At 39.5% G+C, this 27,770-nt stretch overlaps 2 protein-coding genes across 5 annotated transcripts; one reads left to right on the top strand and one right to left on the bottom strand.

Annotated features, from left to right (window-relative positions):
- Positions 1–72: 72 nt before the first annotated feature.
- Positions 73–18,627, top strand: cc2d2a (coiled-coil and C2 domain containing 2A). 4 transcript variants are annotated; one of them, XM_028028497.1, is made up of 39 exons: positions 74–288; positions 393–474; positions 701–754; positions 937–1,017; positions 1,106–1,244; positions 2,352–2,443; positions 2,546–2,656; positions 2,727–2,807; positions 2,889–3,116; positions 3,850–4,006; positions 4,083–4,219; positions 4,310–4,441; positions 4,984–5,193; positions 5,313–5,419; positions 5,496–5,636; positions 6,607–6,763; positions 6,850–7,130; positions 7,793–7,970; positions 8,073–8,226; positions 9,176–9,323; positions 10,004–10,142; positions 10,228–10,431; positions 10,542–10,634; positions 10,728–10,819; positions 12,628–12,795; positions 12,917–12,974; positions 13,063–13,172; positions 13,470–13,566; positions 13,651–13,749; positions 13,826–13,996; positions 15,125–15,139; positions 15,257–15,460; positions 15,549–15,638; positions 15,714–15,827; positions 16,315–16,449; positions 16,546–16,668; positions 17,192–17,250; positions 17,360–17,537; positions 17,735–18,627. In XM_028028497.1, the coding sequence occupies exons 1-39, from the start codon at positions 275–277 to the stop codon at positions 17,918–17,920; spliced, it is 5,019 nt and encodes a 1,672-aa protein (XP_027884298.1). In that variant the 5' UTR covers positions 74–274; the 3' UTR covers positions 17,921–18,627. The 4 variants fall into 4 exon arrangements, with proteins under 4 accessions (XP_027884299.1, XP_027884298.1, XP_027884300.1 ...); XM_028028498.1 differs by lacking the exon at positions 15,125–15,139 and having other exon boundaries at positions 73–288; XM_028028499.1 differs by lacking the exon at positions 701–754.
- fbxl5 (F-box and leucine-rich repeat protein 5) lies at positions 18,122–27,720 on the bottom strand. Its single transcript, XM_028028506.1, has 11 exons — positions 27,562–27,720; positions 26,697–26,912; positions 25,535–25,630; positions 25,191–25,386; positions 24,915–25,103; positions 23,698–23,823; positions 23,394–23,548; positions 23,211–23,293; positions 21,573–22,298; positions 20,258–20,406; positions 18,122–18,959 (listed from the first exon to the last, which is right to left on the bottom strand). The coding sequence occupies exons 1-11, from the start codon at positions 27,643–27,645 to the stop codon at positions 18,883–18,885; spliced, it is 2,097 nt and encodes a 698-aa protein (XP_027884307.1). The 5' UTR covers positions 27,646–27,720; the 3' UTR covers positions 18,122–18,882.
- Positions 27,721–27,770: the final 50 nt, after the last annotated feature.

The following is a 27,770-nucleotide window of genomic DNA, read 5'->3' as shown; positions in this document are numbered from 1 at the left end:
CGTAGTGGGCGGGTTACTTTAAAGTGAGAGTCTTGATTGGCAGTTACTCCGACCAATAGAAATCCTTCTCTGTGGACTATTAGGTTGCGTTCACGACGTCGCTCGTGGTAGAGTGAGAAGTAGTTTACGTCGTTACTAGGCAGCGTTAACGGAGTTCCAGACATTAGCAGAAAATTATCTTCGTCTAAAAGATTACTCTCATCTATACGCATAGTTACACTGTTATAAATGTAACGTTTTCACGACATGTTAATGAAATGTTGATGGAAAAAAAATGGCTGCATCAAGGTAAACATTTGACTCCTCGGGTAACAAGCAAATCTGTGAATTACCTTTTTTTAACGCTTGGTTACTAATAAAACATACTTTCCTGTGTTGAAACAACTTTTTAGCGAAATTCGGGAGAAACTACGAAAGAAACGGCGGGCCTTGCAAGACACTTTGGCAAAAAACAAAAACGAGGACGACATTCAGGTAAAGTAATTGAACCTTTAAGGTTAAATGAAGCCTAAACGTCGTACCAGAGTATTTAATATTTAGCGCGTGCATGCATACTTAACTCTCAGTCCAATATGAAACGTCACTTTTAACAAGCCAGGACATGACCCGAGGGAAGAAAGAAAGGAAGGAAGGAAGGAAGATGTTACAGCACAGAAACAGGAGCTGCTAACGCTCTGATAAATCTAACTGTACTCGATAGGCTCTGGTTCCGTCTGCCAGGTTCAATATGGACAAGCAACCGACTGCAATGAAGGTTGGTTTGTGTGCTGTAGCTTAGCTTTTAGGTTGTTGCTGCTCTCCTCTGTGTGCTGCTGGCTCTTCAACACCAATCTCCCTTCATCCTAAGCCTTCCTGCAGCTTTAGTGGCTAATAGCAGCGTGGATGTGGGCTCTGTGTTTCTGCCTGCTCTAAAGCTGCGTGGCTGTCTTCCACTAGGAAGCTGTGGGCAGCGACGAGGACCCAGGAGAGACTCTGAGACGCACACTGAGAGCCCAGAGAGAGAAGAGGAAGACAAAGGTGCAGCCCAGTTGTCTGGGATTTTTTTTATGTTGGCTCAGTTTTACGCCCATTATGCCTAATATCACTGGTGGCTCTTGTTGATTAGTTGCTGGAACAGTCTTTCGTCCAGGACGAGGATGTTGGGGAAGTTTCCCCTACTCAGTACAACAGTCCAAATGAGGGACCATCTAGTAGGGCGGATGATTCTGTGGTTTTTACAAGACCTCCAACTGGTTCTCAGAGAGGTTTGTGTCTACCCCTTTGAACCTTTTCCGTTTTTGTCACATTACAGCCTCACATTTTTATGCATTTTTACTGGTACCTACTGTCTAATGGACAAACACAAAGTAGCATCTAACTCTGAAGTGCCACACCAGACCAGCTTTATTTATAGAGCTCTTTAAATACCCACAGGACCAAATGCTCTACACAGAATAAAGGAAACAGCAGTCATATAATGCAATAATAAAGTCAATATGACCAAAAGAAAATCAATAAAGCAACCATATATTAATAAAACAACAACAAAAATAAAAAACAGTGAAGAAAAAATTAAAGAACAAGAATTTTTAAAATGAATCCTAAAATATACAGACAGCAGGAAGGCTAGAAAAGGAGAAATGTGGTCAAACGTTTGTGTGCCAGATAAAAAGCAATATTTTCAACTTCCATTACAAGGAAGGAATCCAGTCAGAGCTGTATGGATCAGTAGCTTCCAAGCTTCTCAGCCTTTGACTCAAAAAGTAAGTGTGAACATTTGACCCTGACTGTGAGTTGAGTATGCTTTTCAGCAAATTAAACAGGAGAACAATGACAACAGCCATTTGTAAATATGTTTATATATATATATATATATATATATATATATATATATATATATATATATATATATATATGTCTTTAAAAATGTATTTGATAAAAATCCCCTGCTATTACCTAACCCACTGGTTTCAGATCAGTTATTGGCTAGACAAAGTCCAAACCTGAAATCATCTGAAAATCTGGAAATTCAGTCTGACAGAATGTAGCTATTTTTTATAGGATGAGGGAAAAACAGATGAATACAAATGCATGCCATAGTTTTCATAGTTTGAAAACCATTTATGCATTTTTCTTAACTTCACAGTAATACATTACTTTGTTTTTAGCATATTCCGTAAAATAAAACCCAAAAAAAAAACAAATAAATTGGTGAGTGTGGATATAATGTGACAAAAGTTTAAATAGTTAAGGAAAGCCTATATTTTTGCAAGACTTTCTATGCAGTTTAATGTTAATTTGAACAATGCATTTACAATCTATCGCTTACTTTATTTATAGTGTCACATTGTCCTGACTACTGTTTCTCGTAGGAGTCTCTGTAAAATCTGAGCAGCCCTCCCGCTCTCTGCATTTAGACACTTTTGTGACACGGCATTTGCAAGAGAAGCTGAGAGCAGCGAGGGTAAATTTCAGTTTTTCTTTTTCCTTTTTTATATAAGTAAGACTATTACCACTCATATGCCTGTCAGTCCGTGAGCGCCACTGTATGTACGCTGCTTTGCAGTCTAAGGGAGAGAGCCTTCAGCAGCAGGAAACTTCAGAGGATTCTAGTGAGCCGGTCAGTCGACTCCAGCGGCTCAAAGACAGAGACACCATAACAAGATTCGATAGAGAGGTGATTTGAAAGACATCTGAGCACATGTAATAAAGTACAGCAGTAGAAGTAACTTTCCAGTGTTTACTAGGCTCATCCAGTCAGTTCAAGAAGACACGACGACCCCCTGACTCTTCGCACCAGAGTCAAGTTTCAAGAGCAGGCTGGAAGAGTAAGCTGCATACTGACATTAATATTTCTCTTAAAACTAATATTTTTGTTCACATGCTTTTTTTTACCTTTCCAAATCCAGGTAGAAAAAGACTTCCCATCTGCTGAAGAAGCATACAATTTCTTTACATTTAACTATGAGCCCGACCAGCCAAGTAAGCCAGAGAGTAAGAGCAGAATGAGACAAAAACACAGAGATGGAGTTGAGGAGGATGATAGAGATGGAAACAGACAAGAGGAAGCTGAGGAGGAAGAGGAAGCTGAGGAGGATGAAGCAGAGGAAGATAATCAAGACCAAAATGAGTTCCAGGTAACATTTAGTGTGAGATGGGGTGAAGACTGGAGTCTGCAAGTGTGTGAGGGGAACGGACGGCATCTCAGTCAGAGTCAAACTAACGTGTTTGAATTTTGAAGGGCAGATCTGGATGCAGGGTGAACTGATAACTGCCTCTACTGCCAACATGTTACTGACAGCCAGTGAAAAACAGAGCCTGGGACGGGGCAACAGATGGGAGCCGACTCTTTTTATTTGTAAATGTGCAGCTAAGTTTGTCGCAGTAAGAAATTAATCAATTAATTGCATGATAAATTAAAATGAGCTTTAAATATTTCTTTGAAGGGCAATTCTGTTCACACAGACTTCATTATCTATTTATGTATGGTTTGGGTTTGTGTGTGTTTTTTTATTATTTTGTTTTCATTTATTGTTTTTGGTTGTTTTGTTTGTTTTTAAGTCCATTAGTCTTTGAGACGCCATTATCAATATATTACGTCAAAATGATCTCAAAAAGCAACCATTTTCAATAATTATCCCTGTAATTATCAAAATAAAAACAGGGATAATCTATCATTCAGTAATATTTGTTATTGTGACAGGCCTATGTCCGACATTATGAACAGAAACACAAAGTGGCACCACCCAAGATAAATTGAGTTTTGTGAATATAGCATAGAAAAATGTGGAAACGTTTAAGAAATATCAAGGCACTGTATTACGCTGGAAAGTAGTGAGTGACTGACTCTTGTTTTACACCTTGCCTAAGAGTGAAGAAGCTCCTCTGGTGCGAAATGAAGACGATTTATTCGTCATTGACCATTCGCCTCAGGACTTTGTGGAAGTGAGGAAAGCGGAGTATGTTGGTCTCAAAATGCGCGTCCAACGAGACCGTGAACTCCTGTTTACGCCGAGCTTTCTAACAGGTAACACACTTTTTAGCAGTTTCCCCTTCGACTCACAAGTGTTTGTCTAACTGGAATTGTGCAAAAATCTTTACAGTCCCAACCTCCGTCAAGCTGCCTGAAAACATGAAGCCCCGCTTTCTGGAGGACGAGGGCCTCTATGTGGGACAACGGCCTGCTGTATCTATGACCAACGAAAACATTTCAGAGAATCGCATTTTGAAAATGGCTGAGGTATCATCAGCTGATCTGCTAAACTGTTCGTATAAAGAACTGTGTTCAATTTTAGATTTATGCTAGCCTTTTTTTTTACTTTCCTTGAAGGGAAGCAAATGGTTTGGAGATGATGGCAAGATTCTTGCTCTGCCTGACCCCATAAAGGAATCGTCCACAAGGCCACCCCTTTTCCACATGGATGAGGAGCTGGATCCTGCTCTGCAAACTGTATACAGGAAGGTCAGACACTCCTTCACAGCCAGTCCATCCATCCATCCAAGAAATATGTTGATTAGCAGAATCTGATGTTGATGGTAACAATGCAGAGCATGGTGAGCGACTTTGCTTGCATTTTTATAGTTTTTCCAGAATGTTGGGATGTTTTTTTTGTCACTGTTGTGGCCTATTATTCCTCATTTTGTGGCAACCTTTTCAAAAGGTTCTAGTCAAAGTTTAGAATTTTCCTACGCTATATTTTTGCCTTAACCGAATTCAACTGAATGCATTTGGACACATATATGAGCACTGGAGCACAGAAGTTATCGCTGGGGGAAATTATCCAGGAGAAATCCCCCTGTTAGTGAAGGCTGCGAGTTGTAAATCAGCAGGATTTGAAGGCTGTGATATTGATATTTGTGCTCGTAAATTGTGCAAAAGATGTTCTGAAACAACTTAAATCTATCTATCTATGAAATGTTCACAAAATGATTGTGTAGAAACCGAACACACATCCTTCAGGACAGTGGATGATGGGTAATTGTGTTTTTTTATTTATGTCTTAGACTATGAAGTCCCAGTATGCAAACCTGTACATTGCTGGTGCCACGGACCCCGAGGGAGACTACCAGCTTGACGTTGATGTCTCCGGGCTGATCTTCTCCCATCATCCTCTCTTTAGCCGCGAACACGTCTTGGCATCGCGGCTAGCTCAGCTGTACGATCAGTACCTCAGCAGGCAACAGAATAATCTCACAGGGCACCTTACCGAGAAGGTAAACTCTAGTGGATTAAAGCAGTCCTCACACCAACCCGATTTTGCTGCTATTGTTCCAAGATGCTTTGTCGCAGTATTTATAGAGTCTGGTACCTATTTGTGTTCATTCTGCTGTAGTTGAACGGCCTGAGGAAAGCTCTGAGGAACATGATGAGGATCCACGGTGAGCAGGGCTCCTCCGAGGCCCTGCAGCACAGGATTTCTGAGTACAGTCTAGAAGTGAGGTGAGGTCTCTGTTCGGTACCAGGTACAACAGTACTGACTACGTAACGAACCGGTTTTCCTATGCGTCCACAATAGGAACACTCGGCAGCTGCGCGACTTGGAGCAGGAGAAAGACAGGACTCTGCTGAGGAGCATCATTAAAGTGTGGAAGGAGATCAAGTCCCTGAGAGAGTTTCAGAAGTATACCAATACACCTTTTAAGCTTTTTCTCAGAAGGTAACTACTTAATTCATAGACTTCTCAACAAAAACATCATTAGTTAATCTTAAAATTTCTGCCTGATGTTGCTTCACTGTGAAAATGATCCCTCTCCTTCAATAATTTCCTCATCACAGCCACAAACCTTAATGGATTTTATACAAAGGACCAACACAATGTACAGGGTAACAATGAGGTGGAAGGGAAATGACATGTGGTTTTCAACATTTTCAGGGTTTCTGGAGGTTTCATGAAGTAGAATTTTAAGACATTTTAATTCCACCTTGAATGAAATTTAAGACCTAAAAAAGCTATAAACATATTGGGGATTCTGGTGTATTACACTGCATATGGATGTCTACAGCCTTAACCTGTGTACTGCTAAGCTTAAAAGTTTTTTGTTTATTTTTTCAGAGAATGCATCTAGCCTTGCTTGATGTGGCGAAAATGATTGTCGTCCTGCTAACTGGCCAAAACTTTGCAATTACCCATGATAGACACAGAAAAGCTAACTAGTTAGTTAGCAAGGGTATGTTAGCAACTAGTTATCGATAGCTTCAAGATGTCTGCACGACAGTCCCACAAGGAAAAAACAACCACAAATAATAATGCTTTTAAACTAATTTAAGCCACTATAAGGCCTTAATTTTAGATGCATTTAAGACTTTTTAAGAATGCGCAGACGCCCTAATGTTACAAAGAAAAAGATATGGCACAAAATAAAACACATTGTAACAAGTTACCTCCAGAATCCATCTATTTAGTAAAAGAATCCACTTTTCAGATTTGTATTTGTTTTTCTAATCTTATGCATCGTTTTCATTTTACTTTGCCTTGTTCTAATAAGATCCGAATAAAATTCATTACAGTTTGTGATCATAGCATGAGAAAATGTAAAAACAACTACTTTTTGTACTTATCTGCTTCTTATCAGAGCTTTGTGTTCATTTGTGTCACATTTCCATTTTTCTTTATGTCACTGCTTCAGGGAGAATGTAGATCGGGCTTTGGATGAGTGGGAGTATGAAGGCGAAATCCTGAAAGAAGTTTTGGAACTGGAAGCAGAAAGTGAGGAGCAGCACCAAAAGAAGCTAGCAGAGTATAACAAGCAACTGGAAGATTGGAAACTCTGGAGGAAGAAGCAGGTGCCTACCAGTCATAGTGCAGCCTGTTTACTTCGTCAGCCTCACATTCGTATTCAAGCCCATGTTCTCATGCTCAATGTTTGCAGAAAGCCAAGCGAAGAAAGAAGAAAAAGAAAAAGAAAGGCCAAACACAGGATGACACAGAAGAAGAAGACGAAGAAGAACAGGATCAGGATGAGACTGAGTCAGAGGATCCATTTGAGGAAGACCCCGTGAAACCGGAGGTTCCAGAAAGGCCGGGCGTTGACTCCCTGGAGCGGTGGGTGAGAGAAAAAGCCTCCAGGATACGTAGGAAACCAGGAGAGGCCATTCTGATCCCGGAGCTGTCTACATCAGGAGGCATCACAGGCAACGATCAATGTCCCAGGTAGGCACCTTCTAGTAACAACTATCAAATCCTCCTGATGCCAGAATATTTGCCAAATGGTGTATTTTGGGTGTCCACGTATCCTTAAAAAGTCTTAAATCCATGTATCTAAAACGAAGGCCTTTAAATGTCTTAGATTCTGAAAAAAAATGTGGTTCACAAAGTAAAAATAACTTACAACAGAAACAATATTAATACGTAACTCAATGTGGTAATTGGTACTTTACAGAACCCAATAACATACCATGGGATATATTATGAACATCACCAGCTTACCTGCAACACAAAATAACTCAATTAGAAGAAGTATCGCTACTACATAGTGAACTGTCTTAGCAACGGTTGTCTCTGTTACGCTCTGAACACGGTAACAGTGTCATTTATATTTCCTCCCTGTCTGCCTGCACTAAACTTTTACATGTTTGTTGTAGTTCAACCTGGTGGGGTTACTCTTTCAGTTTTACACTTTTCTTTCTGTACCTGTTGTGCATGGGTCATGGAAAATTATATTGAAGGTCATGCAGAGTCATGGAAAAGTCATGGATTTTTTTTTTCTAAATACCAGTGGGAGCCCTATGTTTAGAAATGGTCTTAAAATGTTTTAAATTTGAGTTGGCGAAACCTTCATCAACCCTGTTACTATTCTCCACATAATCTTTCAGGCCTGAAATAGCTCGCAGGGAAGATGTTTCAAGGCGCTCTCTTTTCATCAAGATCCTTTACAACCACAAGGAAGTTTCCAGAACAGACAGTTGCTCCCTGAGCACTGACTTCAGGGTTCACTTTGGACAAATTTTCAATCTGAAGGTGCTCAACTGTCCACACAGCATTAATCTGCAGGTACAGTAACACTCTTCTGTCTGTTCCTGCATATTTCGGTTCAGTTACTCGCTGTAGTCTTTCTGTTTTACCCGGTTGTGTTTGTGTACTGTGTCTGAGCAGGTGTTTGAGGAGATTGGGTCATCATACTCCCTGCTGGTTCAGGTGTTTGTTCCTGTACCCGACCCTTCAGTCGTTACAGGCAGAGCGCCTATAGAGGAAATTGAGTTCAGCAGCAACCAGCATGTGATGTTTGATCACGAGGGAGTTGGAAGTGGTACTTGTTTTTTTTCCAGATCACTCTACTTTCGACTAAAAATACCCGGAAAGCAGACAGTACTCTGCAAAAGTCTCAAGTCACTCCTAATTTCTCTTTTTTCCTGCTCCAAATATCATGATTTGTACAGGTGGTTGAAATTCTTGAAAATGCTTGAATTTCAATTCAGTGTTTTCAAGGTTTGGAAAGTGCTTGATGTTCAAACTGCACAATTTCATAAACACGTTTTGTAAAACTTTGTTTACAGTTGAAACGAGATATGTAAAGACACTGAAACACACAGGCACATTTTTTCCTCACCCTCTGAAATTAAATTAGACCAAATTTCTTTTGCTATAGGTCAGTTAGAATTACCAAAATTATTTCTATTTGCTAAATGCCAGAAAACTCTTTTTCAGAGATTTTGTTTGTAACTATTTCAGTTCAGTCACATGTGTAGGATGTGTGCAAGCAAGACATTTCAAAACATAAACATTTATTATATTAAGGTTTACTTTGTTCCTACAGTAGAGTGTGGAATACTACACCACAATATTATTAATAACTGATATAAATTATATAAAACAATGATGAGAAGCTGTTTTCTGTAGTTCATTGTTTAGTTCAAGTGTGGTGCTGTAGAAGTTTGAAAGTGAATGAATCGAGAAATTTAGACTTCTCTACTCTAGTTGAAACGAAATATGAAAAATGTGTTTTTGTGATTTAGTACTTTGTTAATCTTGTAAAGGTTCTGTGTCAACCACAGCCGTAAACAAACACTAATGTAGTGATAATCAGATGCGAAAGTAGAAATAAATGCGAGTTCAAATAAAAAAATTAAACTTGGCTGTTTAAAAAGAATGCAAAAAACATTCTTGATTCATTGGGAGCAAAACTTCAAAGGCATGAAGGACTACCGGCACATGCTCTTGCCATTTCATCGACCCTCTTTCTCTGTGCGTGTCTTCAGATGTGCCGCTCTCCTTTGAGTCCGATGGCAGCAACAAACTGACACTGCTGACGTCCGGAAAGCTGTCTTGCTGCGTGTCGTGGGGCGTCGGGGAAGAAGGTGTCCCACTCGCACCGCCTCTTTCTCAGCATCCTGCTGGCGCGCACAGGTACTCACTGTCACAGGGGGACAATGGTCGATTGTCAATGTAAACAAAGTGTTGAAACCAACACCACAGATCTAAGAGCTTCTCAGATGGTGTAAGGTTGAATTCCTGCTACACGGATAATGAAAACGTGTCTGCTTTGGCAAGGACAAATACATTTGCTCGTATTTGTATGTGTAGCAAATGTTTCCAGAATATTTGTAAAATCTAGTTGAATTATTAAATAGTTAAATTTGTTGCATGTTAGGACAGAATGGTGCGCTAATCAGGCGTGTTAAAGTAGGTCAATGGTTTATAAACTGTTACAGTGGGTCAGAAGCTTCTTGCCTCATGTAACAGGGTTTCTGGGTAAAAGGTAGTAAATTAAATTAGCTCAAATTAAGACCAGGTAGTAGAAGGTAACCAATACAATTTGACTTGGTAGTAAATTTTTCAAAAAACATTTCATGACCCCTTCAATATATTTGGAATTTTACATTGATGCTGAATTTTTGTTTTAAGTTCCTCTAACTATAAAATCTGTATTAAAAATGAGATCTACTCCCAGGACCTGAGCTGACGTTGATAGACTCGATTGGTGTCGCTGTCCGATCTGCTGTGTGCCTATCTCCCTCCTAGACAGAAAAAATCTCACCCCTAGACTTTTCCCCACACATCAGCAATTGTGTATTTCCGCATCTTAGAGGGCCAGGCCATCTGGATGCTGTCTCATACATCGGGGCGTCCGGATTGTATGACATGAAAAAGATCGGTGAGTGGGCCATACAGTCGCGACTGGACCCCAACGATCCCAAGAACACCTCCATCATGCACCTGCTGAAAGTGCGTAACACACAAGATTGTTTTCCTGGATTTCCCCAGGATAAAGTCAAAACCCCAGATAAGAACAGCCGCCTTGTCTTCACAGGTGGCGACCAGTGGCGAGGTGACCGCTCCCGACTACTTTCGCCTTGAACACCTGCAGGAGGAGTTCAACTTTGTAAGTGATGAGGAGATAGAGAGGTCCAAGAGGTTCCGCCTGCTCAGGCTGAGGAACCAGGAGGCTCCCGAGTTTCGCAATTACAAATTTGTCCCTCTTCTGGAGAGGGAGGTCTCTGACAAGGTTTTCCAGGTCAGCCTTCCAACATCGTGCCAAGTCGCAGAATATTCTGAAAAGGATTCTCAGACGATTTGTGAGCTGTAATAATCGTTCTTCTTTTGCTTTGGTTTGAATGAGTTTAGGATTATGAAAAAAGATTGAAAGAGGGGGAGACGATTGACACCAGGCAACATCTGGATCCTCACAGAGCTGTTGTGGCCAAATACCTTCAGCAGGTGTCTAAGTGCTTTTTTTATGTAGAAACTGAGATTTATCTTTGTTTTCTGTGCCGTTGAATGAGCCGTGTTGCTGCTGCCATTGCCTCATAGATACAAGAATCAGTCATCAACAGATTTATTCTCTCCAAACATCACTACCAACTGTCCGACCTGGTGATCGAAGAAGAAATACCAAGCATTGGGTGAATATTAAACCAGACATTTTACCTCTCCTCTTGCAAAGTTCACTCTTTTATTCTAAGAATGTTCTAAGAAGTGAGATTAATTTGTTGTTACCACAAAATACCAATCCAAACAATTAGTTTGACGGTCTTAGAAATGTACGACACTCTCTTGTGATCAGATTCATACTAAACGTTATAAGTATGCATAAAAAAACCCCAAATAAGTTAATTTTTCATTCCAGTCGCTCTAAAAAAAAAAATCTAGAAAATCTTTAATTTATGGGGTGAATTGAGAAATTTTTTTTTTTTTTTGCAAAATCCGTGGTGCCACAAGTATTGACACATTTGATATTCCCTTTAAAATTAATGTAACTGGAGCTTTTTTTTATTCATACATTTCTCTTTTTCTAGAAAACTTTAACTAGTAAAACCTGACCTTTTGGCTCATAGGGAATAAATAAAATACACAGGTGCTATTTTTTTTTACAGGGTTTGTACGGGTGCTTGAAATCCTTGAAGATGCTTGAATATCAATGAGGTATTTTCAAGGTTTGAGAAGTGCTTGACTTCTGCATAAAGCCCTTCAAAGTGCTTGATATTCAAACTGCACAGTTTGGTAATACAGTGCAATCCCTTGATTGTAAACCTAAATTTGGAAAGCATCATTTATAGTTGAAACCAGACATCTGAAGATAATAAAAATAAATCTATATATTTTGTTCTCACTGTCTGACATTAATTCAGACCAAACTTCTCTGGTAGTTTTAGAATGATCAAAACTGTTTGCTAAATGTCAGAAAACATGGCAAAATGTTTTTAGAGATTTTTTTTTAAAAACTTTTTCTGAGGTGTTTAGGGTGTGTGTAAAGGAGACATTTCAAAACATAACGTTTTCTCATATTTTAGTTTACCATTTTTTGTGCCACCATTGATTTTGTCCAATTTTGAAAATATTTCTTCACATTGTTTTTTTTGGCCCGCTTTGCTACCGCAAAAAAAAAGATGACTTTACTTCATGACTTTTTACACATTTCCCAACAAAATTGCTTTGTACAATATATAACTTGTACGCAGAAGAGTGCATCAGTGATACGTTTGCTGTTCTTTTTATATCTGCGATGTTTAAAATGTGTTTTCTATGTTTATGCTATTCGTTTGCACTTCATTTTTACAGTGGTGCAGGTTCAGGGTATGTTTGTAATGCTTTTCTTTTTGCTTTCCCCCCCCTGCCCTGTCTTTGTGTGCTTTTTAGCTGCAAACGCAGGTACCAAAGCTCTAGTGTCTATAGACCACCAGCAGTGTTCAGTCCTCTTATAAACGTTCTGATTTTTCCAACGGTTTTGGAAAAGATAATGTAGAAGGACCTCAATTAAATGGTGCAAAAATGTAACAATTGGCACTGAAACATTGACATACATCATCTTATGGCACTTGTGTGTGATGTCTCTCCTTTCTAATATTTTACACAAGCGAAAATTCATAAGTCATAACAGTTTTATCTTATTACTGCTACCATAATGAGGTAACTAACACATGAACCCTTTTTTAAGTCATTTATATCTACAGCAAAATGTTGGTTTTAATATCCTTGCTTAAAATGTCAACAATTAAAATCCAGAATATGTTTCGTCACACTCTAGTAGAGCTACAATTTAAGCTTTAACCAATAGAGAACCTTAAATTTTCACCTCAGGAGTCTCTGCCTGTCTCCTTGGTGCACTGGGTACTTGTTAGTAGCCAACAATCCCACCCATCCATTTTTATTCTTTTCCAGAAGATAGTTTAAACGTCTGGTTTTCACACGTCATGTCTCTTGCTGCCAACAGCATTCTGGGAATTAACCTGTTCAAGCTCGCTGAATCCAAACGGCCACTGAAACCTGAAAGGAAAGAAAGGAAAAAAGTCACAGCGCAGAATCTGTCGGACGGGGACATCAGACTGCTCGTTAACGTCATCCGGGCCCACAACATCCCGATCCGCAAACCCCAGAGCAAGTGAGCGCCAGCACCTTTTTTTTTTTTTTTTTTTTAAATAATCAAGAAGACGTTGTGTCGAACTTGTATTTGGATTGTGGAGTTTTTGGTGCCTGACACCGTCCCACTTTTTGCTTTCCAGTAAACCGGGACAGTCTTCTCAGAGTGCCATCCAGGGCAGTGATTGGTACCTCAGCCAGGTACAGGACACCCCAACCCGACATTACACTGTGGGAACACTGTGATCTATAGCATCAATGTTAAGTATGTACACTTTGTGTAATACAGGTACAAGTAAGGCCGTTTGTGGAAGTGTCCTTCCAACGCACGGTGCTCCAAACAACCACAGCCGACGGACCAAATCCAAGCTGGAATGAGGAGCTGCAGCTGCCATTTAAGTAACCGACTACAAACTTTTTATCTTGCCTCTTGTGATTTATTATGAGGTTTTATTTTATTAAGTTAAAACGTAGATCTCCAGTACAGCCCTCCAGTTTGACTCGGCTGGGACAGATTTTTGTCCTGTTCACATTTTACTTCGATAACCTTCAATGTATTTTATAGGAAGGTTCAACTGTATATATTAAAATTCATTTTGTGTTTACATTACGATTTCCTGAATCCTGAGAAAATTCCTGGAACGCTAACTAGTCAGTCAAGCAGTGGGTGTTCCTTTTCAAACGTCTTCTCCGCAGCGCTCCAAATGGGGACTACAGCACTGGCAGTTTGCAGTCTGTCAAAGATGAAGTCTTCATCAACATATTTGATGAAGTGCTGTATGAGACTGGACCGGTAAAGATCCGTCTACGATTGAAATCACATTTTTACATCCGAAACAGCCGTGTCAGTTATAACAACTGTAACTTTGCCGCGCAGAGTGACAAATCGAGGGCGACGTCCATTCACACGCAGATAGAGAAGCACTGGTTGGGCTCGGTAAAGATTCCCTTCAGCACCATTTACTCTCAGTCAAAGGTAAAGACTCCGCTGCGCTGTTTGTATAAGCAGACATTTTCCCAAGTGATCGACATTTCTCACTTTGCCCCGGCAGATTGACGGTGCGTTCAAAGTGAACACGCCAGCCGTGCTGCTGGGGTACAGCAGGGAGCACGGCAGCACCAGCGTTTATGATCAGTGGCGGAGCACACAGGGCGGGACGTTCATACGGCTCTTCATCACTGTAGAACCTCAGCTGATGCCTGGAGAGTCTGTTAGACAGAAGGTAACCCAGTCTCACATTCAGGAGGGGTCCTGTCCGGGTTTTTTGGGGGGGGTTTCCAGTGTCCATGTCCGCAGCGCTGTTTTGACTTCTTTTGATTCAGGTTTAGACTAACTTGCAAAATATTTATACCCCTTGAACTTTTTCAAATTGTATCTCATTACAACCACAAGCTTCAAAGTATTTTATCTCAGTTTTATCTTGTGGAAGAGGAGTAGTAGATTACAGTGTTCTGTGAGCAGTTCAAAGCCTGAGATATCGTTTCACCAAAACCTGCTTTTAACTTTATCCCTGACCTGAAATACCTTTCTAAACAAATGTTGAGTCTACTTACCTATGAAGTGGCTTCTAAAGACATTAAGTTGTAGGGGTGGGCTTTGATTGGGTTAAATTTCCTCACATGATAAGGATTCTGATTCGTCTTTGTCGCAATAAATTCCAATTAACATTTTAAAGCCCCCTAAAACTGTCCGTATTGTCAGAGTTGTTAGTTTTACTATTTTCTCTACTGTTTGTACAATGATAGTATCAATAAATATTAATTTGAAAATATGACTGAGTGTATTACAAATTGTGCTTGTGATGCCATTACGCTGTCATTGATATATTATAAATATATACATCAATGGCTATGTTATACCATCACTGCCATAAAAGATAAATAATAAGTAGTTCTTATTGTCAGTTTGTTGTCACAGTTCTAACACAAAATATCACGATTAAAATTTAGGTCCATATCGCCCGCCCCTACTCAGTTGTACTTTTTTTTAAATTTAAGGGTAACAGTAAATTTGACTGAATGTAAATGCAGGCTACACTTTAAAATATACATGATGTATTTTTTTTCCACTTCACATTTATATTCTATTTTGTGGTAGTTAAAATACAACCCAGTCACATTGTGGTTGCAATGTCACAGTTTGAAAAGTTTCAAAGTTATAAAAACCTTTCACTATATCTTTACATTATATATATATTTTTATCTTTCCTTTTCATGTATTTATTAGGTTTTGTATTCATTTTTCTTCTTGTTTCAGACTGTTTAGCTAAAAGTAGGTGGTGTCATATCACTTCAATAATTTGTCCTTATCTTCTTTTATGTATTGGCTTTTGCTCTTCCTCGTGCGGTAGATAAAGGAAGCAGAGGTAACATTCTATTGTTTTCTTTTACCCTGTTTTATCATCATTTGTGCAGACTTGTGCATCGGGTAAAAATGTTTCCATAAAGACACTCTGTGTTAATCTGAAGTGACTTTGATGCAGTTCAACAGTCAGGAGGATGAGCGCTTACTGCAGGCTTCAGAGAAGTTTGAGATACACGCAGCCGGAGGCTATCCGGACCGACCCTGCATCACCACGGTCATCGACCTCAGCGGAAAGACGGTCTTCATCACTCGTTACATCCGACCGCTCAACCCCCCGCAGGAGTTTCTGGATGGATTTCCTAACAACCCTCAGGAAGCAACGGTCAGTGCGATCATGCTGAACACTGAGTGATGCCAGGTTTCACTTTTAGTGGACCAGCTGACTTAATACCTCTTCTGTCCCCTCGCAGAGCCTTGTTGCCCAATATGTCTCCCTGATCCCTTCTTTGCCAGATCAGGTTTCCTTCTCTGCAACCTGTGACTTATTGAGCACATGTGACGTGAGTGAAACCTCTGTAAGATGTGGAAACAGTACGAGTGCTGTACTTACACATGTATCTTCTGTTTGTTCTCAGCAATTCCTGACTCTACTGGCAGGAGATGAGCAGGAACACGCTGTATTGTTGTGCAACTACTTTCTTTTTTTGGGAAAGAAAGCGTGGCTCATAATTGGCACAGCCATACCAGAGGTAGATGAGCTTTACTTGTTAAACCTGAACCTGCAAACCTTCCAAGACATGGTCACCCACCTGAAATGATAAATTAAGTTTAGAAGCAGCCATGAGTGCCATGTTTTAACTCTGGAGGAGCTGCAGTGATCCACAGCTCTGGTGGAAGAAACTTTGGTTGAAATTTGCTTCCACAAGGGATTGAACAAAACCTTCTATTTTTGTTGGGGGTTTTTGCCAAGCACAATCACAATAAAACTACGTTACCAGACATTCTGTTTTAAAGTTGATCAAATATAAAGGGGGACCTATTATGCAAAATTCATTTTTTCATGTCTGTATTCTTCCATGTGGGTCTCAACTGTTTCTAAACACAGCCCAAGTGCTTAAAAAAAGAAAACACACAGATGGTTGTTTTGGTCTCTGGAAAATTGGCCATTTCAAAAACCTCCAAGAGCAGAGAAAGAACTGTTTGGGAGCACCTTTCAGACATGTGGATTTTTCACAGGGACCAACAGCATATGTTCTGACCCATGAGCAGAGTGGCTACTTCATCTGGAACCCCAGCAGCGGGCAGTTCTATGAGAAGGGCGACACTTTCTGCCCTCTGCAAACCGTCGGCTGCTTGGTTAATTCTGACAACGTGAGTGAAAAATGAGCAGTTATATGTGACATGATACAGTCTTCGTTGATGTCGCCTTCCTCTATAACAAGATTTTTGGGGGTGCATGTTGCTTAGGTTTGGTTCAACATTCAGAAAAATCCTTCACCATTACACACCAACTTTGACATCACTAAGGCCAAAATGTGGAAACCGTTTTTCTCCCGCTCCTTCTCCCACCCGGGGCTGTCTAGTGTACAGGTAAATGCAAAATACTGTCTATAAACATCTATACTTTCATTTTCTCTAGAGTGCCTGTGCATCCCTAAAATGTCTTAGATTCATTGAGAAAATGTAAGTTGACCTCAAATGCATTAATTACAAGTGTTAAATTTTGTTGTAGCAAGACTATTCGGGCTTGTATGTAGTTTTATTTTTGTCTTGCGGGACTTTTCTGTCAAGCAAAAGCTTGATTCTTGCGCAAACATCTTTAGTACATTCTGATTAAAGGCGGTTGGTAACTAGCTGCTAAAATACCCTTGTTAGCTAGCTAATTAGCTATCATGGCTAAGTGCAAATGTACAACCAGTTGGGTGGACGATCTTTGTTTTTGCCGTTGGCTCACTTCTGTTGCCAGCGTCATCCCCCAGTCATTCTCCGTGTTTAGTTTTTTCGGTCTTAAATTTTATCCAAGCTGAAATTAAATTGGCTTTAAAAAGTCTTAAGTGTGACTTGCTAGAACCTGCAGATGCCCGGTTCTCACTAACTATTTTTCCTCTCACAGCCAGAGGAGTTAGTGTACCGCCAAACAGACAAAGCAGCTGCAGCAGAGCTTCAGGACAGGTTAGTTACAGGAATAAATGCAGCTGAGTTATCTCTGTACTGATCCAGAGTGTTCAACTATAAACACTTTTTTTTTTTAAATTACACTTTAACATTTAATTCTGGATAGAGTTGAGAAGATACTAAAGGAGAAGATTATGGAGTGGCGCCCTCGTCACCCAACTCGCTGGAACCGGTACTGCAACACCACCCTGAAACAGTTTCTGCCCAAACTTGAGCTGAGTCGTGGTCAGAATGTAGCGGAGGGCCACCGGGTCGAGCTGCAGAACCTCCTCGGAGACTACAGGGTGAGTCGGAAAACTTTGAGACCCTCCCTTCAGTACTGATCAATTTCCATAAAAGGACATTATGTAATGATTTGCAGTTAACACTGCTTCCTATTTTTTGAGTCATATCTTCAATGTTCTCTGTGGAAACTGGCATCAGATGTCACTTTATTTGGAGAAAGTTATCTAAAAATGACTGCGGATCCCCATCTTTTCAGATCTCAGGATTCCCCCTCCATCTGCCGTTTTCTGAGGTCGGACCAATCATAGAGGCAGTTCACAGCACTGGGGTTCACAATATTCACTCATCCACTGTGGAGTTTGCACTGGCCGTGTACATACATCCTTATCCCAACAATGTGCTGTCTGTGTGGGTGTACCTCGCCTCACTCGTCCGCACATGACAAAGACTGAACAGTACACTCATTTCACTGTTGCTTTTATGTTAAAAAAAACGTATGACTTTTTACCTAATTATTGTGCATCTGTCAACATGGTATAAATATATTGTGCTTAGAAATATTTATATGCCTTGAATTGGAATAGCAGTAGGGAAACACATTTGGAAATAAAATGTATGTTTGTACACAAAAAGGTAGACAGACTGCAGTGCCTAAAGTTTTATTACCAGTTTACAATTTCAACAGATCTCATGCAAGACTGTAGAACCAGAAAGTAAATCCTGCTGCAGAATGATAAAGCAGTTATGTACACAACAGAGCCCTCCAACATGGCGGTGATCATCTCATATTAACATTTGTTCTTTTTTATCCACTGGAGTGGATAAAGAAAAGGGGAAAAAGAACAAAAGCCTTTAAGGGAGAGCTTAAAGGGCAGAATGGTAAAGATCATAACCAAAACCAAAACATATGGCAACATCATGTGCCTGTTCCTATGTCTTTGCTGCCTGGATCCAAAATCATACTTTTTGTGTTTATCCTGTAGATCTATTCAGAAGGTGCCTGATTCTGGAAAATATCAGAACTCAGGCCCTAAGTAACGTAAACATGTTCTGCACCAGCATCAACTGCAAAGGGATGAAAGGATGGTGGTTGTTAGAAGTTGTATGCACAAACATTAGGGAACAGTCAGCTTTTATCTACAAAAAAAACCCCCAATTGTGTAAAAATTTTCTGTCACTTTTTCAAAGCCAAAGGAACCAACATGTACTCTTTCACCCCGTTATTTATTTATTCTTTCTAAATGGTTATCTCCACTAAATAAGTAGGGAAACAGCGGGAGCAAAAATTACAGTTTCATCAAGAAACACTTTTTAAGTGACAAAATACAGCAAATGGTATTTCCCAGGATAAAGTGCAACAATAGGGAGAAGTGACATTTTTAGGGGAGCGTTGGTAGACGGGAATCACTCTCCGGAGCGACAGCAGGCTCGGAAACCACACTGCAGGTTCTGGCAACCGCTGGCTGTGTCTGCATGAGGACCTGCAGAGAACAGTCACGTGTTGATTACTTACTGATAAACACATCAGGACAAGAAGAGGCAAATACTGTGCTACAAAAAAAAGAAATCTATTAGGGATGCAAGCAGTTGACGTACAATTAATTGACAGTTAATAGTTTATTAAATTAAAATGAATTCCAATTGATTAATAGCGCCCACTTAAGACTTTTTTTGTGTTGTTCGGCAGCAGTCCAGAAGAGGGCACCACTGGTCACCCTTAAGCGGAATCAGTTAATACAGAAACAAAGAAGGCGGTAGCATACCAGAATGGGAAAGAAAAATGGCCCGAACAGAGTCCGGTGTAGGACGCAAAATTAACTTTACGTGCTTCTGTTTTGAAATATAAACATTCAACAAGCTCCTTAAGTTATCACTGAAACAGCTCTCAGTCTAGCATTCCTTGTGGAACAACCACAGATACAGATAACACAGGTACCTTGTATTAACATCTTTCTGTCTCATCTTTTATTCTTTTCATCTTTAACTTTTCCATTCAGCAACTTGAGAGGTTTCTTTTGTACAGCAGCACATTAGAGCCATTGTAGGCAGGAATTTAAAAAAAGGAAGTACATTTCCACCCAAAAACAATCTCAGAAATTTTCCAGACAAACTTTTAGTTTTAAAAGTTAGTTGAAAAATGGCAACTTTTGAAAGTCAGAAATTTCCAGGTTTTTTCTAGAAAATGTCTGAGATTAACCTCAAAATGTCAAGTTTTTGGGTGTAAATTTACTCCCATTTTTTTCCTATCTACAATGGCCCTAATACGCTGTTGTGCCTGTTCTGTTACATTTTATTATTTGACTATTATTATTTTATTTATTTTTTGTGGGGGGGGGAATTTGGTATATTATAAAAAACTTAGCCCTTTATGTTATGGAAAGGCGGTCAACCTTCTTCACAGGGGAAAACTCAGGTTTTTAAGAAAATGGCCTCATATCAATTAATTGTTTGTCTATTGATAAGATCAATCAGCTTTAGATTAAGTCATTAATGGATGTCTTGCATCACTAATATTTCTACACTTTGAACTTGTAACACATCTCATCTCATCTCATAGGCCTGTGTGGCAGACACTAGCATAATTCATACTTACCTGTCTGTAACAGCTGCTGCACACTGTTATAGGTCTACTGGCAAATCATTTACAGTCATCATAAAAATATTACACTTTAACAGAGACAAAGGTCTTCATCAAGGCACTTCCTAGATCACACAAACATGAAGGATTTTGTGGAAGGCAGAAATGTAAAACAACCTCCGGCACTTTGGCTTGTGTTACCATTAATGTTGTCGCAGTAATAGAAGTGTTCATCATTGAGGGAAGGACAGGCTGACACCAGCTCCTGCAGCCCCACCTCAGTGATGAAGAGGCAGCCAGACAAGTTGAGATGCTCCAGGACAGGAAGCCCTCCACGCTGAGATAACGCCCTGAAATACAAGAGGGGAATGCCACCTCGTTAAAGGTAACGAGTAATGCAGACTTACAGCTCAGGCAAATAAATGGGCATGGTTAATCCAGACTTAGACTAATAGGAGCTGCACTGTTCATTATTCCCACTGATTAACAATATTTCATTAGCAAATGTATTATTTAGGACCGATGAGTCAGGGTTCTTACACATTCATCTTAGGTTTTTTTATTATTATTATTTTCAAGTCAATACAATATAATAAGTATAAACTTGCTTGACTCTTTAAAGCAAAGTTTCTGAAACCTGCCTTAAAAGATTTCACAACAAATGTTGCCTTCATTTTGTTTAGCAAAAACTCTTATAAATGCTCCAGTAGTACTTTCTTTGGCATTTTAGACCAAGTTTTCAATCCGGTCCAGTTCAACCTGAAAAGTAAGGATTTCTATTAACTAAGTGGTTTGCAAAAAAAAGACAGTTTTCTGAATTCCTAATAGAGGTGCAGCTAGTCAATAAGTGAAAAGTACAGATTAGTAAAACTTTCAATTCAACATGTGATTTAACAATTTTTTAAAAAGTTTTAAATTTGTAAATTTGTTCTTATCTTTATGAACCCTGAATTTGTTAGGTATTAGTTGAGGTTCATCCTTTAGAATATAATAAGGAAAATGTGTGGAAAATCAAATTTCTTTTTAAAAAAAAGTTATCCATTTTCAAGACTCATCTAGACGTGGAAAATAGATAAAACAATAATTAATAAATAAATGTCATAATATGATTAAATAATTAAAAAAAAATTTTTTAATTATAAAAACTTGTAAATTTCACTGTAAGAAACCCGACTGGATCCAAGCTGTATATTTTTGTATAGAAAAGTTTACTCAATAAGTGGCATAGCTTATTTCAATATTTTTTCTTTTGAATCACTAAAAAAGTATTGCTGAATGTTTTAAAACTTTATCTGTGCTATGAAAAGTCTAAAGAATAAAGAATTTCACTGCAGCTCCTTAATTTAACATTTCAATCTTCATATAGAAAGTAAATTTGAGCAGGAAATAATTACTTTTCAAGTGAAACATATTTCACTTCGAGTCTATTGAAAAAGGTTTTTAATCTCAATGGGATTTTATCCTGGTAGAATGAAGTCTAAGTTTTTATCCATTTGAATCAAAGTGTGATCATTACCTTAAGCCCAGGTCAGTGATCTGGTAGCATCCAGAGAGGCTGAGAAACTTGAGTGATCGTTTTGCCTTTGAGCAGTTAGTCCTGTTCTCGGGCTCCAGACACTGCTGCTGCCCTAATGGGGAGCATTTAGTCCGCAATTCTGCAGTGCTGGTTCTGGTGGTGCCCGACTCGCTTTGGGGCCCAGTAAAAGTCCTGAGGGCCTTCTCGCTTGAGCAGCAGGTGGAGTGACCGCAAAACATTTCCCCAGATATGGCGTATTGCTGATGCAGATAGGATGAATCCGAGCGGGTCCTGTGCTTCCTCCTCCTCTTGCAGCAGCACGAGCCTCCCACGAGCTGCGTCGTCTCCGCCAAGCTTTCGGAGAACGGCATCCCGCTGCGATGACTCCACTCTGCGGCGTCTTCGATGTCAGCGAGGTTGGAAGTATCCAGGACCCAGACGTGAGTTGGGATGCAGGCAGCGCCCCAGCGACCAGTGGCGTGTTTGAAAATGATGGCCTGCTGCCTTCGCCCAACCACGTGCAGGTTTCTCTCCTCCACTAGTGTAATGGGCACAGGGCAGCTTTTGAGCAGCTTGGCTCGTCGCTCTGAGTGTTTGTCTGAACTGACAGAGGACGTGGGGTCGCCCAGACCCACAGACAGTCTCTTCAGGGTGTGATCGGTGATCTTCTCACACCCCGACAAATCCAGGTGCTCCAGAGAGCGGCAAGCTCCAAGAGAGGACCAGCTGATAGAGGATAGACAGGAAACAACACTGTGAGTATTGAGCTCTGTGATCATTTTAGCAACAATCTCACCAAGCAGACAACGGATGCAAAAAAAATAATAATTTGTGATTAATGGTTTTAGATTAAAAGGAGTTCCTATCAATTAATAACATCTTAGTACTGTAGTTTGACCTCCATCCAGAAGAGGGTGCAGCTGGTCATCCTTAAGAGGAGCCAGTTGATACAGGAATAAAGATGGCGGTGTCCATACGAGAAACGGTTTATGACTGCGCGATCCGTACTGTTGTCTCATTTGAGCATTCGCTGAATTTTTCTTAAAATGTACATCAAAAAGGGTAATATATTTTATATTTATTATGATACTATTTGTTATAATATTACCTATACAATGTTATAATTCTCTTAATAAATAATAATTGTCATAATTTAGTTCAAAGACTATAATTCAGTAAAGAAATTGTGTATTGGAGTCACAGGAATGGAAGGTATTTATTCCATCAACCCATGGGAAAAAAAGACCTACATGTGTATAAAACTACATCTTTTAAGAGATGTAGTTATCAGACTATAAAGATTATATCCCATGTGGTAATGAGAAAAACTCATTTAAATTGTGTCAGCTGTTAATAGTAGCTGACACAAAATAATGCTAAAATTATACTTCTTTTTTTAATTCAACATATTATGAAGAACGTAGCTTTTTATGTTGTAGAAAGACAGTTGGCCCTCTCAGGTTTTCCCAAAAAAAAGGCAGCTCCCATCAATAAATTGTTAGTTGATCGATAAGATCAGTCAACTTCAGATTAACTCTTTAATCAATAATGTGGATCCTTAAAGGAGAGGGTATGTCATTTTCTTTTTCTATTATTCAGAATATGTTTTTGAAAAGAGCACCCAGTTTGAGGTTTTACCTGTCAAAAGCAAAATCAGTAACATCAGTCTGGGTCAGGTCCAGATGACTGATGTTGGGGCAAAGGCTGAGAATTTGACGAACCTGCGAATAAAATGGAGCAGAACTTTCAGAGGATGTTTAGTTGGAAACACCGTTAAGTTCCAAGATAATAATAATTTAAAAAAGGTCTTGTGCCACATACCATTTTGCTTGAAACTGTAGAGCTATAGGCAAGAATCATGGACTTGACAGAAGAACCCACAGTGGGAAGAAGGTGCTGGATGATCCCGTTTAGGAGCCGTTTCTCCCTCTGAGCCGTGCTGATAGCGAGGGAGCCTTCAGTGTGACCAGAGGCATCTGGGAAGACACGGGAGATGCAGGTAATGATTCAAACCAAACATTTCCAACCTTACGAGTCAGTTCAGCTTCAGCTGGAGATGCCACATCTGGTGATACCGTTTACTCTTCCCCACAGTGATGAAAACTAACTGAAAACCAAACCTCACCTGACTCATCAACGTCAGCATCCTCATCCCATTCCTGGTAAGCGCGGCCCTCGTTCTGCCGGCTCTTCACCCAGTCGTCGTCTGGCTCCTGGTCGAGATCCCCTGGAGGGCCGCTGTAACAATCACCTGAAGAAAAAGACACAGGTGCACACCACAGAGATGAAACCGTTTCTTCTTCTTTTTTTTTCTTGAAGAAAACAGAAACCGGCTGTTTAATCATTTCTGTTGCCTCGATCCCAGACGTTTGCGTTCGTTGTTCAAAGCTCTGTTTAGAGATTATATAACAAATGACTAACACTATAGAAAAAAACCCATCAAAACAATATCTCTCTCTCGCTAAGTTAACATTTAAAAGCTTTAAGAACGTGCTAACAATGAAACCAAAGTTAAAGAAGCCAACATAAGACAAAAACCATAACATAACAACAATGAGGAATTATTAGTTATTGGTTCATCTGAATAATACATTACTCAGTGTTTGTATGAGTGGTGCTGCATTTTAGCCTGTTTAGCTTTAGATCAGGGGTCTGCAACATTTACAATCCAAAAAACACAATTTAGAGTCATTTAGAGCAAGAAATGTTACATGAAGAAAAAAAACAACAATTTTTGAAAAATAAATACAGACAAAAGTGTAATTTTTAAAGAACCATCACTTTATTTCAGTTTTTTTTTGTCATCTTAAAATAAAGGAACACTATTCTTTATTTTAAGATAAAGAAAAGTACATTTTTATGATGACATTTGCAGTAAATATGATATAGTTGCCAACCTAATGACAAGAAAAATAGATCTAAGATGTACATTTTGTGTCATTTTGTTGTGGAAATTTAATGCAATTTGTCTATAAAAACTGATTTACATTTGCTTTACATCTATCTTTAAAAACAATTGTTTGTTCTTTATCATTTTTAGCTATTGTAGAAGGTCCAAAGAGCCACTTGTGGCTCTGGAGTAACAGGTTGAAGACCCCTGCTCTAGAGTCATGAGAAGACTTTGACCAAGAGGAATCTGCACTGACTTTCCTTAACCAAACTATAGTGTCTGTAACTGGCAATAAAATTGATTTTGTCTGCAATAAATAAATACAGTAAAACTGAACTGCCTCGTGGGGCATAATAATTCATCCCTTTAATAAATATTTTAGAAGCTCGACATACTCATAGCTTCCTTAAATTAAGGAAGCAAATTTGGTTTACTTTAAAACTAAAGCATACCTCTGGCCCAGCGGACAGGATACAGGTGCCTCCACAACGAGCCGGTCTTGACCAAGTCTGACCACGCGCAGCACACTTGACTGCAGCGGCACAGATCCACGGGGCCCAAGTAATGGAAAAGCCTCAGCATGATTTCTGCAGGAAGCTGGGAGACGTGGGCTGAAGAAGAACTCCTTCTTTGTTCCAGCTCTGGACAAACAACAACAACAACAACAACAAAACTTAAGAGTGAGCTTGTAAAGAAAATGTAACATATTTTTAAAAGAATACACTTACCATAATCCGTCTTCTCGTGATCAGCATATTTAAAAGCCTTTTGCAGCTCCTCAGCCTGGGTCCACAAGCTGAAGCCCTTCAGCACCTCGGCAGCGCAGTCCGGCTGCTGCTGGTTGCAGTGCTGCGCTATCACCTGCTTCTTAATGTCCTTCAGCTCCTCGTATGTGAAGTACTGCATGAGCATAGGCTGAAACACCTGCAACACACTTCTAGTTTAAGAATGACTTGCAACAGATTAACACTCCGAGTTAGATTCAGGCTAAAATCTACAATATTAAAATAATAAGGCTTTCCAATTATTAGAGATGTCTTTAATAATGATAATAAATCTGAGTGTTTTATACCTCCTCTTCTTCCTTCATGTGTGGCAGAAAATCTTGTGTGAAAGCGTCCAGTCTTTCCTTCAGCTGCTGGGCATAGTTGAGCTGTTCATATTCACTCTACAATCAGAAAATCAAATCGTTATTTATTTTTTTAATCCTAAACAAAACTTACTTACTCCACATGTAATGGGCTTTTAAAAAAAAAAATCAAATAAAGACCACAAAGTGAAGGCAAAGCGGAAGGTCAGATTTACAAAACAACATTTACTCAGAATGTCTTTTTTTTAATTGTTTTTTTTTTTATCCCGAGACAAAAAAATGTTTGTCTCCTTAAGTCCAGTTATTTCATTAGAATTCTGAGTTATTAGAGTTGTTTCATTACGTTTTGAATCAGAACTGACAAAAAGCAAGTTGCAGACTTGATATTTTCACAAGTAAGGATTTTTAGCTGAGACGTAGCAATATTTTTGTTACACTGTTGCTATTTTTAGGTTTGTAAAGCTGGATTATTATGGTTTAACCTCCCCGTGACCCAATGTTCCAAACTTTCTGTCTTTAAAAAGAGGGAAATTGAACACATTTCAAATATTTATAAATATATCAGAGCACTATTGTTTATCTCCCAAGAAAACATATTTTCAAAGGGAAGCCAGATCTCAATCTGACCCAGAATTAGATTTTTGTTTAAGCAGCTGGGCAAAGGGGAAGGTCAAATTTACAAAACAACATTTACTCAGAATGTCTTTTATAAATTGTTTTTTTTAAATCCTGAGACAAAAAAATGTTTAGTCTCTTTAAGTCTAGTTATTTCATTAGAAATGCAATGAAATAGTTTTGACTTTTGATTATAGCAGATGCTAAAATTCCCATAATATAAACTAAACAGTACTTTGAGTAGAAACCGTACACATTTTCAAAAAATTGCATGCATAAGTAAAAAAAAAAATTAAATAACAGATCTGATGTTGTTGTTTGATGTTGTGTGGTAAACATAACAGTCAATTTAATGACACGCTGTTTACCAACCATCGGTGGAGAAGCACATGCACTTTATGGTCTCCCTCTATGGTATAACCCTGGTATTTTTCTGCGGGTCCATTGTTAAAAAAGCACAGCAGGTGCAAATTACAGCCAGGGCATGACGACATTGAGCTGGTTTAGGTGGTTTTGAATGCAGATTCACCTTAACGCTTTGCAGTCCTTTTTCAAAGAGAGACAGCATCTCCGACAGCTTGTTGTCAGAATGCACGTTATAGACAGTGCAGCAGCGCTGCTGCAACAGACCGATGATGTACTCGTTTTCAATTTGCTCGTGCATCTTGAACTCCTTGAAGGTGGCGCACAGGGACTGAAGAAAGGAGCGGAAGTCATTGTTGTTGGAGAAGTTTGTCTTGGACAGCTGTGGAGGAGAGACGTGCCTGAGTCAATCATTCAAAAGAAAAGCTGTTTATTTTTACACTGGAACTGGCATTAGCTCAAATTCCTATTGCTCGAATTATATTATGGTAACGGATGCTTTGCAAAACATGTATAACATGACAGCTGTGCAGTATTTTGTAACCACGGCTGTTCAGGTTAACAGTGCATTAGCTGGTGTCCTAATTGAGCTTATCTGACACCTATTGTAGGCTGTGGCAGGAAGCCTCTTTCAAATCCCATTATTATGAGTACCCTGCTTGATGAAACACTAAGGCGTGCGTGTCACACTTAGAACGTGTTGCATAACAAACATACTGCACGTAGGCTAACCAAATACGAAGCTGCCTTTCAGTTGTGCTAAAGGTACAAACAATTTGTTATGAGAAACGTAACGCAGAATTTAAAGTAATAGAAGGTCAGATGTTAGTCCAACAACATATCAACCGAACAACGGCGAAGCAGTCCCGAGACTACCCGGGAGCATTTCATCTACTCCGTCTCAACACTCACTGCCAAAACAAACCAGCTAACAGCAGCTAGCTAGCGTGCTAGCTGGCGAACACTCCTTTTTGAACCGCAGGCCGTTTGCTTGTTGTTCTTAGAAACTGACTGGAGCTGTGTATACGCACCTTATCGCAGTACAGACCCACCAGCTGCTTCATTCGCCAGTGTGGGCCAGTAAAAACGTCCACCTCATCCGGAAAGGGAGCCATCTTCACTGGACCTTACTGCGTCATCTGCGATAGAACCAAACTACGAGGTGTGCGGCAGAGCTTGCGCGAGCCACCCACCCACGTGACCACAACTTATTAATGAGGGGCGGTTTTCATCTGGTGCT

This window comes from Xiphophorus couchianus, chromosome 9 (genome assembly GCF_001444195.1).
Source record: "Xiphophorus couchianus chromosome 9, X_couchianus-1.0, whole genome shotgun sequence".
Taxonomy (NCBI): Eukaryota; Metazoa; Chordata; class Actinopteri; order Cyprinodontiformes; family Poeciliidae; genus Xiphophorus; species Xiphophorus couchianus.
This window is presented reverse-complemented; position numbering and strand designations above follow the sequence as displayed.